At 42.7% G+C, this 13,561-nt stretch overlaps 1 protein-coding gene across 2 annotated transcripts in view; it reads right to left on the bottom strand.

The window, feature by feature from the left end:
- The window catches only part of MERTK (MER proto-oncogene, tyrosine kinase), a 138,643-nt gene that overhangs the window by 24,998 nt on the left and 100,084 nt on the right, over positions 1–13,561 (bottom strand). For both annotated transcript variants that reach the window (XM_033175461.1, XM_033175462.1), the window contains exons 11-14: positions 9,953–10,038; positions 7,993–8,088; positions 7,199–7,279; positions 1,289–1,381 (exon numbers count right to left, since the gene is read on the bottom strand). In XM_033175461.1, coding sequence (XP_033031352.1) covers positions 1,289–1,381; positions 7,199–7,279; positions 7,993–8,088; positions 9,953–10,038 — 356 coding nt within the window. The remainder of the gene's footprint in view (positions 1–1,288; positions 1,382–7,198; positions 7,280–7,992; positions 8,089–9,952; positions 10,039–13,561) is intronic.

Raw genomic sequence — 13,561 nt, forward strand, 5'->3', positions numbered from 1 at the left:
ACAACTATAGCCATCTAGAAACCCAGGAATTCCTGTTAGACTGAGTCTGAGGGGTAGTGACCCCACAAGATTTAAGGGCGAACTAGTTTCTTGTGATAGATATTTAATCATGTGAAAAAGTCCACTGCAAATGCATAAACTAGTAAAATAACTTTGAAGGGCTGTAGGTAAAATTCACATCCCTGAATTTTAACAGTTTTGTAAAGGAGAAGCTACAATATCATTTGTCATGGAATCTGAGAGCCAGAGGCTGTCACCTGATCCCTGCACTCTGTGGTGTGATCACAAAGTGAGATTGTTCTCATAGTTGGCTAAAGCCAATAGCAGTGAATGAATAACAGTAGTGTATTTGACATAATTCTGTATATAAACATTGATTTTCACATCTCTCTGCAGTGTCAATCATATAAAACTTTGAAAGATCTCAAAAGAATTTAGCGTGTATCCAGTCACAGGATGGCAAAACAAAAACAAAAAACCAAGGCTAGCAGAAAATTCAATTATTTCCAGGTTACTCTTCTCTCTTGGGACAGAGTCACTTACACAGCATCCATTCCATACTTAATCTCCTCTTTTGTAATTTTTGGGTAATGGAGCTGCAAAGCCAAATTACATTAAATCGCATTCTATGGAACTGCTAAATCATATTCCATGAAATCATCAATGTACCATAATCTTAAGAAATCAGTACTTTCTTTTTTTTTTTTTTAGACAAAGTGTCCCTCTTGTCCCCCAGGCTGGAGTGCAATGGTGCGATCTTGGCTGACTGCAACCTCCACCTCCTGGGTTCCAGCGATTCTCCTGCCTCAGCCTCCTGAGTAGCTGGGATTACAGGCGTGAGCCACCACGCCTGGCCGGAAATCAGTACTTTCAAATAGGTTAATAAATTATTTCTCAAAGATAACCTGTGGAATTTGTCTACTTTTTCAGCTTTATCCCACTGCTGTCTAACTCATGTATAATCTTAAATTAATAAAAATTACAACACGGCCACCTCTGTGTCTTGCCTTTGAGTAACCGAGGACAATTTAATTCATACTCTCCAGAATTCTGTGGAAAACTCAAATCATTCCTGAGCCCATCAGTGTCCAGAAAATGCAAGCTCATGATTACTATCAGCCTCAGAAAACATCATTGTGAAGAGAAGTCTGGGTGAAAACCTCAATGTTATAGGTTATGTTGGGGTTATACAAAGTGTAAACATATCTACACCAGAGATCTTTCCCTTTGGCACACAGCAGATCAGCAGAGCCCCTTGGCCACCCACTCCCACATTTCTCAGAAGTACCTAGAAGTCGAATGACATTTGGGTGGCTGAAGTCTTTCATGCACGCTGCCTCACTGAGAAACTCCTCGATCTCCCGCTGTGAAAAGTTGTCCACTAAAGGAGAAAAAACAAAAGGTTAAGTATGGATAATTCACTCAATTAAGGGGAGGGGTGGGCAACAGCAATTCTGTTCTCTAAAATCCAGGCCAGGAAGAGATGAAACTATAGAGACAGGAAATAGATGGGTGGTTGTCAGGGGCTAGTAGGGGTAGGGGAGAGAAGATGGGGGCAAAGGCAAAGCACAGGGGACTTTTAGGGCCAAGAAATAATTCTGTAAGATACTGTAGTGGTGGATGCATGACACTACACATTTGTCAAAACCCACAGAGTTGTACAACACCAAGAGTGAACCCTAACGTAAAATATGGACTCTGGTTAATAATAATGTATCAGTATGGGTTCATCAATTGCAAAAAATGCAGCTCAGTTACAAAAGACATTAATAATAGGAGAGATTGTGTGTGTCAGAAGGGGACCTATGGGCATTCTCTGTACTTTCTGCCCAACTTTTCTGCAAACCTGAAACTGCTCTAAAAAGTTAAAGTCTAATGGTAAAGAAAAAAAATTCCAAAAAAAAAAGAAAAACCCAAACCCAAAACCAAGAACAATTCTAACTGATCTGTTGCAATTATATTTGCTTTTTTTTTTTTTTTTTTTTGAGACAGAGTCTTGCTCTGTCCCCCAGGCTGGAGTGCAGTGGCAGGATCTTGGCTCCACCTCCCAGGTTCACGCCATTCTCCTGCCTCAGCCTCCCAAGTAGCTGGGACTACAGGCACCTGCCACCACACCTGGCTAATTTTTTTTTTTTGTATTTTTTAGTAGAGACGGCGTTTCACTGTGTTAACCAAGCAAGATGGTCTCGAGTTCCTGATCTCGTGATCTGCCCACCTCAGCCTCCCAAAGTGCTGGGATTACAGGCATGAGCCACCGTGCCCAGCCTGTTTTTTTAAAAAAGAAAGAACCCCACACCTCTCCCTTTCTGTTGGTGTATGTCCTGCAAGTCTGGTTGCTCAACCACACCTTATGAGCCGGATGCATTTTTACATCACGTTTTTAAAATTAAATTGGCTTAAGAGAGACATTTAAAATTCTGTATTATGCTAAGTGAAATAAGCCAGTCACAAAAGGATGAATATTGTATGAAGTACCTAGAGAGTCAAAATCAGAGACAGAAAATAGAATAGTGCTTGCTAGGGCTGGGGAGAGAGGGTAGTGGGGAGTCATTGTTCGGTAGGTGTAGAGTTTCAGTTTTGCAAGACGAAAAGTTTTGGGGCCAGGCGCAGTGGATCATGCCTGTAATCCCAGCACTTTGGGAGGCCAAGGCGGGTGAATCATGAGGTCAGGAGATTGAGACCATCCTGGCTAACATGGTGAAACCCCGTCTCTACTAAAAATACAAAAAATTAGCCGGGCGTAGTGGTGGGTGCCTGTAATCCCAGCTACTCGGGAGGCTGAGGCAGGAGAACAGCATGAACCCGGGAGGTGGAGCTTGCAGTGAGCCGAGATCGCGCCACTGCACTCCAGCCTGGGCGACAAAGCGAGACTCTGTCTCAACAAAAAAATAAAAATAAAAAAGAAAAGTTTTAGAGATGGATGGTAGTGATGGTTGTATAACATTATAAATATGGCTCTTAATACCACTGAACTGTATACTTAAAATGGTTAAGATGGTAAATTTTACATTATGTATATGTTGCGCCAATTAAAAACAAATAAATAAAACAAAAAGTCAGGCTTGCCTTTGGGAATTTGCATTAACAGTGTATAAATACTGATTAAAATCATGCATGAGGGCATCTAATGCAGTGTCTGTACCATCCTATGGGCTTAATATATATTACTCTTCTTTCCACTGAAGCAAATTTAGAAAAATTCAAAAATTTTTCTAATTAAAAAAAAAAATCTATATATTTGCAAAAATTTGCCCTCACCTATTCCTTTTGCTGCAAACAACCAGGTGGGGGAATAGGGGTGCAGGGCTCTGCCTGCAGACTCCTCCCTGGGGGGTCCAACCTGCAAGTAAATGTAGCTGAGCCTGGGGATTCTGAAACTAGAGATTATTCTCTCAATCTATGACAATTAGCAGGGGTGTAATCCCTATGCAAGTTACCCTAATGAAATTAAATAACTGCAGAGCCAAGCCAGAGAAAAAGGGGGTTCTAGGCCCAGCTCCTCCCACCAGGCGTCCTAATATGCCTGCCTATATCCCTAAATAGGGATTATGGAAGGATTCCCCACAGACACACTGTGAGGCTCAAACAAAATCACAGAAGAGCAGGAATGGTGCAGAATATGGCTCAGTGCTTGATTCAGCTCTAGTGAGTATTTTCAGGGTGCTTTAGTTTCTGGGGGCTAGTTCCTGAACCTCCTTTTCACTTATGTTCATTTTCTCTTCCTGTTGTCCTGATGAAATGCGGGAATAACTGCAATGCCCTTTGACTAACAGTGAGTATCACATAAATATTAGCCATTACGGTCTACTTAAAAAGCAAAAAGCACTGGTTCATGTGGCTTGTTGGTTATTGTGGTTCCTTTTCATAACTGAATTACACTTCAGCCTCCAGGCCAGGCGCAGTGGCTCACACCTGTAATCCCAGCACTTTGGGAGGCCAAAGTGGGCAGATTACTTGAGGCCGAGAGTTCAAGACCAGCCTGGCCAACATGGTGAAATCCCCATCTCTACAAAAAATACAAAAATTAACCAGACATGGTGGTGCATGCCTGTAATCCCAGCTACTCGGGAGTCTGAGGTGGGAGAATTACTTGAACCCAGAGGCAGAGGTTGCAGTGAGCCAAGATCATGCCACTGCACTCCGGCGTAGGCGACACAGCAATACTCTGTCTCAAAAAGAAAAAAATAAATAAACTTCAGCCTTTTCATTTAAGAGTCTCAGAACATGCTTACAATCTAACTTATGCTTTAATGTCCAGTAACTAGTGGATTTAAATTTTAGGAAGAATCCAACTTTGCTTTATTCCCTGATCAAAAATAGTATTGAATAGGTACAAGGGGTTAATAAGGAAGCAACACCAAGAATGTTGACAAACTGAGCACCAAATAATCTCCATCCATGATTCGTGATGAAGACTGTGAGTGAAATGCCATATGACCATGGTCTGTTTTCTAAGTTCCCCAGTGATAGGCCATGACCAGCCAGACACCCATAGAATCACACTTAGACAGCTGTGTGTCCTTCCTGGGAGAAGGACATGGAGAGGAAATGCTATATTGCTCTGCCAATGAAATCTGGTCATCTTATGGTAATGAAGAAGCCCAGCACAACCTGCCCCTTTCTAGATATTTCTTTTCTTTTTTTTTTTTTTTTTTTGAGGCAGAGTCTCGCTCTGTCGCCCAGGCTGGAGTGCAGTGGCCGGATCTCAGCTCACTGCAAGCTCCGCCTCCCGGGTTCCCGCCATTCTCCTGCCTCAGCCTCCGGAGTAGCTGGGACTACAGGCGCCCACCACCTCGCCCGGCTAGTTTTTTGTATTTTTTTTAGTAGAGACGGGGTTTCACCGTGTTCGCCAGGATGGTCTCGATCTCCTGACCTCGTGATCTGCCCGTCTCGGCCTCCCAAAGTGCTGGGATTACAGGCTTGAGCCACCGCGCCCGGCCCTTTTCTAGATATTTCAATTAGACAAGTCAGCAAGTCACTATAGTTTCCTTACCTATATAGATTTTGGGATGGGTGCAGTGGCTCACGCCTGTTATCCCAGAACTTTGGGGGGCTGAGGCAGGTGGATCATTTGAGGTCAGGAGTTCGAGACCAGCCGGGCCAACATGGAGAAATCCCATCTTTACTAAAAATTCAAAAATTTAGCCAGGTGTGTTGGTGGGTACCTGTAATCCCAGATACTCAGGAGACTGAGGTGGGAGGATCACTTGAACCCAGGAGGTGGAGGCTGCAGTAAGCCAAGGTGGTGCCACTGTACACCAGCCTGTGTGACACAGTGAGACTCCATCTCAATTAAAAAAAAACCAAAAAGGATTTGAGAGAGCCTAGACTGCATAGATTTTAGAGTGTCCTAACTGGAATCTAGCACTATTTTTTTTATTTTTTATTTTTATTATTATACTTTAAGTTCCAGGGTACATGTGCACAACGTGCAGGTTTGTTACATACGTATACATGTGCCATGTTGGTGTGCTGTACCCATTAACTTGTCATTTGCATTAGGTATATCTCCTAATGCTATCCCTCCCCCTCCCCCCTCCCCACAATAGGCCCCGGTGTGTGATGCTCCCCTTCCTGTGTCCAAGTGATCTCATTGTTCAATTCCCACCTATGAAGGAGAACATGCGATATTTGGTTTTCTCTTCTTGCGATAGTTTGCTGAGAATGATGGTTTCCAGCTGCATCCATGTCTCTATAAAGGACACAAACTCATCCTTTTTTATGGCTGCATAGTATTCTATGGTGTATAGGTGCCATATTTTCTTAATCCAGTCTGTCACTGATGGACATTTGGGTTGATTCCAAGTCTTTGCTATTGTGAATAGTGCTACAATAAACATACGTGCATCTAGCACTATTTTTGTCAACACTGTAATTTGTTCTCCTCCACACTGACATCAAAATGAACTTTCTGGAATGTAAGCTGCTCTATTCTTACTTGGTTAAGATTCTTTTTTGTTTGAGACTTGAGTCTCACTCTGTCACCCAGGCTGGAGTCCAGTGGCATGATCTAGGCTCACTGCAACCTCTGCCTCCTGAGTTCAAGCGATTCTCCTGCCTCAGCCACCTGGGATTAGAGGTGCGTGCCACCATGACCAGCTAATTTTTGTATTTTTAGTGGAGACGGGGTTTCGCCATGTTGGTCAGGCTCGTCTCAAACTCCTGACCTTGTGATCCGTCCGCCTCAGCCTCCCAAAGTGCTGGGATTACAGGCCACCGCGCCCAGCTGGTTAAGACTCTTAATAGTGCTCTACTCCTTGCAGGATAAAGCAGGTTCTTGACTATGATTTACAAGACCCTCCCTGCCCCACTGCTGGCTCTCTTCCCATCTTGCTTGGAAGTTCTAGCTTATGATAGCAACTCTTCATATGCCTTGACCAAGTATTTCTCCTCTTTCTGGGGAACTTACTTTCCAGGCGGCCCACAGCTTCCTCAAGGGCCATGCAATCATCCTCAAATGAGGAAGTGGCCCCACCACACTAGACAGGTCGGTCAGAACAACCCCTGGGGTCAGATGTTGCCATCAGATCACCACTGCCTCAGCAATTCATGCTCTCCTTTGGAGTTGTTAGCTCTACTAGATGAGAGAGAGTGAGAGAGAGAGACAGTGAGAGAAAGAGAGCAAGACAGACAGTATGTACGCATAGGCATGCAGGAGTTAGTAAAAATCAAAAAAATGTTATTGCCTTGAGTATAAAGAATATGTAGGCCAGGCACGGTGGTTCACGCCTGTAATCCAGCACTTTGGGAGGCTGAGGTGGGCGGATCACAAGGTCAGGAGATCAAGGCCATCCTGGCTAACACGGTGAAACCCCGTCTCTACTAAAAATACAAAAATTGGCCGGGCGTGGTGGCAGGCGCTTGTAGTCCCAGCTACTTGGGAGGCTGAGGCAGGAGAATGGCGTGAACCCGGAAGGCAGAGCTTGCAGTGAGCCGAGATTGCACCACTGCACTCCAGCCTGGGCGACAAAGCAAGACTCTGTCTCAAAAAAAAAAAAAAAAAAAAAAAAAAAACCACAAAAGAGTATGTAATGTATGCATGAAGAGCTCATTATAGTATTTCCCCCTCAGTGACCAGTGTTACTCATTGCCTTCTGACCCACTGGCAACTGAGATTGTGACATATGGCCTCATGAAGCACCCAATACTGAAGCAACTGCCCACCCCAGAAGAATGGGATTCATCATTCATAACTCACATTTCATGGTCTTCACTGCCACTTTCTGAGAGGTCCCATCTTCCTGCTTAAGATTTCCTTCCATTACAGACCCAAACTCTCCTGTGAAGTGAAAGAATTTTGTATGGACACTGTGCAAATTCTCCCCTGACCACAGAAATGCTACAGTGCCAGAGCTGCTGGCTTCACGTGGTATGAGAGCATCTCACCCATGGGTAGCCAGGCAGAGCCGGCCCAGGCCACCCGCATCGCAAACCAGGGCAATGCGCCGCACTCTAGTCTCCTGCTTGTCACGAGCTTGGGTGGCTTGGGCCTACCTTTCCTCATCACTTTATTAAGCATTATAACCGATCCAAGACACTTAGAAGAGAACATGAAAAATACAATTGAAGCTAAAGCACAAAATCTTAATACCATTATCATTCATCCTAAGAACAACTTAACAAGTTAAATATGTATTTTCATTTTTGTTCCTAATTAGAAAGATGCCAAGAACAATAAACTTAAGAACTAGAGGAATAATCTTAAAGTACGTAGGAAACTAATCAATGAATTACATGCTTTTCAATGAAGAATGAAAATTAATATTTTTCAAGGACTTGTGTGTGCTAGGCATTGAAGAGAATCTTTTGATTTGCCAGATCTGAGTTTCAAAAATCAATAGTCTATCATTTTAAATAATAAAATATAACTATCCATAGTATAACTCAGAGTCCTAAGATGGTATTTTATTTAATAAATACATGTTAAAGAACTATTCTAAACTGCTTACCTTCTTATCCCACATTTTATTAGAATTACTTTAAACTGCTTACCTTCGCCCAGAATTTTTCCAAGAATTAGAAGATTCCTGTCAATCACAACATCTTCTAGTTTATTTTGTAGTTCCTCGCTGACTCCCAAGCTATGTACTGAAAAAGGAGTAACTTAGTATGTATAAAAATTGTCAGCATGCTTTCTTTCACTTGATAATTAAAATGAAATAAAGTCCTGTATAATAAACATTGCTGCCGGACGCGGTGGCTCAAGCCTGTAATCCCAGCACTTTGGGAGGCCAAGACGGGCAGATCACGAGGTCAGGAGATCGAGACCATCCTGACTAACGCGGTGAAACCCCGTCTCTACTAAAAAAACACAAAAAACTAGCCAGGCGAGGTGGCGGGCGCCTGTAGTCCCAGCTACTCGGGAGGCTGAGGCAAGAGAATGGCGTGAACTCGGGAGGCGGAGCTTGCAGTGAGCTGAGATCCGGCCACTGCACTCCAGCCTGGGCGACAGAGAGAGACTCCGTCTCAAAAAATAATAATAATAATAAAATAAAATAAACATTCCTTATTTATTTACTTGTTTATAAATAAATAAGGCCAGCCCCTTTTCTCATTTTGTATCTATTATTTCTCTCCCCAAATTGCCAGTAATGAAACTTCATACTTTATTATGATTAAACTAAGTATAATGAATCCTTCAGGGCAAGGTTAATTCTGAAGAATTACAAAAATTATAACTGTATTTCTCTTTCTGTAGTGTGGCAGCAGCAGCCGGCAATCAGATTCATGTAGGGGTGGTTTGCCTTTGACTTAAAGGGGTAAGGAAGGTAAGTCAATAGGTACTTTCTAGTGAATTCTTTACTATTAATATTATACCCTTAACTACAGTATACAAAAGAACCATACCTCCCCTACCCTCCCATGCCATGGATGGAGTCTCACAAACCACAGAAAACATGTAGAGAACAAGCTCTTATTTTACATACTGTATATGAAACCTTATGATAACAGCATAGCTAGGGCTAAAATGAGCACTTTGAGGAACTGGAGAATAAGATTTTCTATAATAAAATATGTAATATAGTAAGGTATATAATAGATGTGTTGGCAACAAGAGAAATTAACCAGAAGAAGGAGACCAGTTCAACAACTCCTGGCAAATGATTCAGTCTGGACCACAGTTAAGGCATCAACAAGCTCTTGAAAGAACAACAACAACAAAAAAAATGTGAATAATTAGGACACATTAGTTCTCCGAGAAAAAACTTTATCCAGTGGTTCTCCAATAAAGGAAAGAAAGTGGTCTAAATGACAGATCTTAAAATTTCAAATTAAAAAAAATTTGAGGATATCTAAAAGTCAAAACTTACAGACTAGAAATGTAAAGAAACTAATAATATTCTACACCAAGCAAGTTTCTATTTCATAGCAACCTGTATTCCGTCATTTTCATAGATTTGCTTTACTGGGGGCAAACATCCAGAAGCATGAATTTGTTAATAATTGCATATTCTTTCTATACTTTTTCTGAAATTATTCAGGAACACTAGTATCTGTTTAGTTCCACAGTTTAAACCAGAAGCCCCCACTCTCTGATTCAGCAAAGCTCAAGCCATAATTACTATAAAGCATGTTGGCAAATCATCCTCGGAGTTGGTTGCCAGGAAAACAGGAAATGAGGCTTGAGATTATGTCTGCTAGTTATAAGTTTTCTTTAAATCCCTGACCTCTACCCATCTTCTGTCACCCCAGAAGGTTCCTCTTTTCTGCCACATTTCATGACATTATGAGTCCTTTTAACCCCAGGTTAAGCTCCTGATTCCAGTAAATTAGCCCGCAGAGCTGTGCATAGCAGTATCTATCTACTTGCAGCTTTTAAAGACATTTTGTACATTAAAAATATCCATTCGTCTTCAACACCTATGGCTTTTGTTAGAAATCTGTCTGTTGTTCTTTCTTTGTTCTCAACTATTTTAACTTTTGCCAAAAAGAGAAATGAAAGTCAACTTACAGGTAAGTTCAATGGCTCGCCGACAGAAGGACTTCTTTGCTATGTAATTTACTACTAACTCAGAATCCTCCTCTGTGAATGCATTCCTGGGTGAATGAAAACAAAGATACTTCACTATAAAAACAGGGCTACTGGGGCAGGTGCTGATTCCACAAGGATGCTACAGAGCTTCCCCTTTCCTTTTTTTTTTTTTGAGACGGAGTCTTGCTCTGCCACCCAAGCCGGAGTGCAGTGGCCGGATCTCAGCTCATTGCAAGCTCCGCCTCCCGGGTTTACGCCATTCTCCTGCCTCAGCCTCCCGAGTAGCTGGGACTACAGGCGCCCGCCTTGTCGCCCGGCTAGTTTTTTGTATTTTTAAGTAGAGACAGGGTTTCACTGTATTAGCCAGGATGGTCTCGATCTCCTGACCTCGTGATCCGCCCATCTCGGCCTCCCAAAGTGCTGGGATTACAGGCTTGAGCCACCGCGCCCGGCCCCAGAGCTTCCCCTTTCCAACGGGCTCTTCTACAACAAAAACTTTCCCCCTAGAAGAAATGTGCTTCTTTCCTTTGATTTATTTTAGGCTTACTTGGCAATATTGAAACTACTCTAGCTAGGTACCATCAAGAACAGAGAATAACAGACAAGCTCCCAGTGGCCAAAGCTGTAACAATCTGAGCAAGAAACTAAAGTAATATTAGACTATGAGTGTAAAATGAATATCAATGAGTCCATACTTAGGAAAATATGATTGAATGAATGAATGGAAGAAAACACACCAATCTCCTGTGGTGAAGAATTCCAAATATTTTATGTAGCTAGTAAGGGGTGGAGGGAGTTAAATCCTTACGCTGTCAGTATGGGCTTGCATAGGGACTTGCTTCCAAAGAACAGTAGGGAAAGGGAGAAAAAATAACTTCATGGTAGAGAAACCCAGCAAATACTACTTCCACCAGGTGATCAATGTCAACATCAGCAGTGAAAAATCATGTTAATATGCACCCTTGATAAGAAGTGATGACAATGGCACTTTAATTCTGTGGCTCTTCTTCTCAATCACCCATAACCCCTGCTCATTATCAGCAAAACATCGAACAAATTGCAACAGAGGGGCATCCTACAAAACCCCCAACTAACACTTCTGAAAACTGGCAAGATCATCAAAGACAAGAAACGTCTAAGAAACGGCCACAGCCAAGAGAAGCCTAAGGAGATGTGACGACTCACTGTAAAATGTGGTGTCCTGGATGGGATCCCAGAACAGAAAAGGGACATTAGGTGAAAATTAATGAATCTCAAAGTAGAGATGTTAGCTAATGACAATGTATCAATATTGGCTCATTAACTGTAACAAATGTATTGTACTAATTGTCAGGACCCTGAGCCCAAGCTAAGCCATCATTTCCCCTGTGACCTGCACGTGTACATCCAGATGGCCTGAAGCAACCGAAGATCCACAAAAGAAGTGAAAATAGTCAGTTCCTGCCTTAACTAATGACATTCCACCACTGTGATTTGTTCCTGCCCCACCCTAACTGATCAATTGACTTTGTGACAATACACCCTCCCTGCCCTTGCGATAAGGTACTTGGTGATATTCCCCCGTCCTCGTGACTGTGCTTTGTACGATACACCCTCTCCACCCTTGAGAAGGTACTTTGTAATATTCTCCCCACTCTTGAGAATGTACTCTCTTGGCCGGGCGCGGTGGCTCAAGCCTGTAATCCCAGCACTTTGGGAGGCCGAGACGGGCGGATCACGAGGTCAGGAGATCGAGACCATCCTGGCGAACACGGTGAAACCCCGTCTCTACTAAAAATACAAAAAAAAAAAAAACTAGCCGGGCGACGTGGCGGGCACCTGTAGTCCCAGCTACTCCGGAGGCTGAGGCAGGAGAATGGCGTAAACACGGGAGGCGGAGCTTGCAGTGAGCTGAGATCCGGCCACTGCACTCCAGCCTGGGCGACAGAGTGAGACTCCGCCTCAAAAAAAAAAAAAAAAAAAGAGAATGTACTCTCATGATCCACCCCCTGCCCGCAAAAAATTGGTTCTAACTCCACCACCTATCCCAAACCTATAAGAACTAACAATAATTCCACACCCTTTGCTGACTCCTTTTTCGGACTCAGCCCGCCTGCACCCAGGTGGTTAAAAAGCTTTATTGTGGCCAGTCACGGTGGCTCACGCCTGTAATCCCAGCACTTTGGGAGGCCAAGGTGGATGGATCACGAGGTCAGGAGATCGAGACCATCCTGGTTAACATGGTGAAACCCCGTCTCTACTAAAAATACAAAAAATTAGCCGGGCGTGATGGCAGGCACCTGTAGTCCCAGGTACTCGGGAGGCTGAGGCAGGAGAATGGCATGTACCTGGGAGGCAGAGCTTGCAGTAAGCCGAGATAGTGCCACTGCACTCCAGCCTGGGTGATAGAGCAAGACCCTGTACCCCCCCCCAAAAAAAAGCTTTATTGCTCACACAAAGCCTGTTGGTGGTCTCTTCACATGGACACACATGACACTAATAATGTAAGCTCTTAATAATAGAGGAAACTAGGTATGGAGCATATGAGAAGTCTCTGTACTATCTTCTCAATGTTTCTGTAAAATTAAAACTGTTCTAAAAAATAAGGCTGGGCGTGGTGATTCATGCCTGCAATCCCAGCACTTTGGGAGGCTGAGGCAGGAGGATCACTTGAGCCCAGGAGTTCAAGATCAGCCTGGGCAACAAAGTGAGTTGCCTCATCTCTACAAAAAGTAAGAAAATTAGCCAGAAATGGTGGTGTGCGACTGTGGTCCCAGCTAATCGGGAGGCTGAGATGGGAGGATCACTTGGGTTCTGGAGGATGAGGCTGCAGTGAGCCATGACTGCACCACTGCACTCCAGCCTGGATGACAGAGCAAGATCCTGTCTCAAAAAAATGAATTAATGAATTAATTTTAAAAATAAAAAATGAAGTCTATTTTAATAATCCATTTAGTCCCTGTTTTAGACTAATTGGTGGGAAAGTATTCGAATTAGAAAGTCTAGATTATAGATTTAATCTCAATTTACCTTAGGTACATAAGTTATTTTAAAGAGATAACACAATTAAAAACAAATACTGATGTACAAAAGCAAAGCACTTGGAAAGATGTATGCCAAAATAGCAACCAAGACCATCCATGGGCCTGAGATAGGTCTCACTTTCTCCTTTTGACTACGTAATCTGATTTTTTAAAAATATAATGTTATTTTTATAAGTAAAAATAAAAGTATTTTCATTTAAAAATGAACTGGAAAGTGGTTTTACAAAAGGAACAAATGAATAGATCTTGTAGTAAGGATCCATGGGAACTGACTTTGGCATAGATAAAAATAACCTGTTACAAGTCTTTGTTTTAAGCTTCTGCTGAGCTTAAGGGTTCCTGGAAATAGTTTTATTTTTAAATATTTGAAATAGTATTGTAACCTTGTTAATATATTTGCTGTGCTCAGCAGCCCCACTTTTTGGTAATGTGGCATGTGCTGTTCTTTCTGGCTGGAATGCTCTTCTTCTCTCTCATCTAATGAATACCTGCTCTTTCTTCAGATCTTAGCTCTGGTGTCAGCCACTTCTGCACGAAGGCCTTCCCTGACTTTCTTAACGCAGCC

Source organism: Trachypithecus francoisi, unplaced genomic scaffold (assembly GCF_009764315.1).
Source record: "Trachypithecus francoisi isolate TF-2019V2 unplaced genomic scaffold, Tfra_2.0 Lachesis_group17, whole genome shotgun sequence".
Taxonomy (NCBI): Eukaryota; Metazoa; Chordata; class Mammalia; order Primates; family Cercopithecidae; genus Trachypithecus; species Trachypithecus francoisi.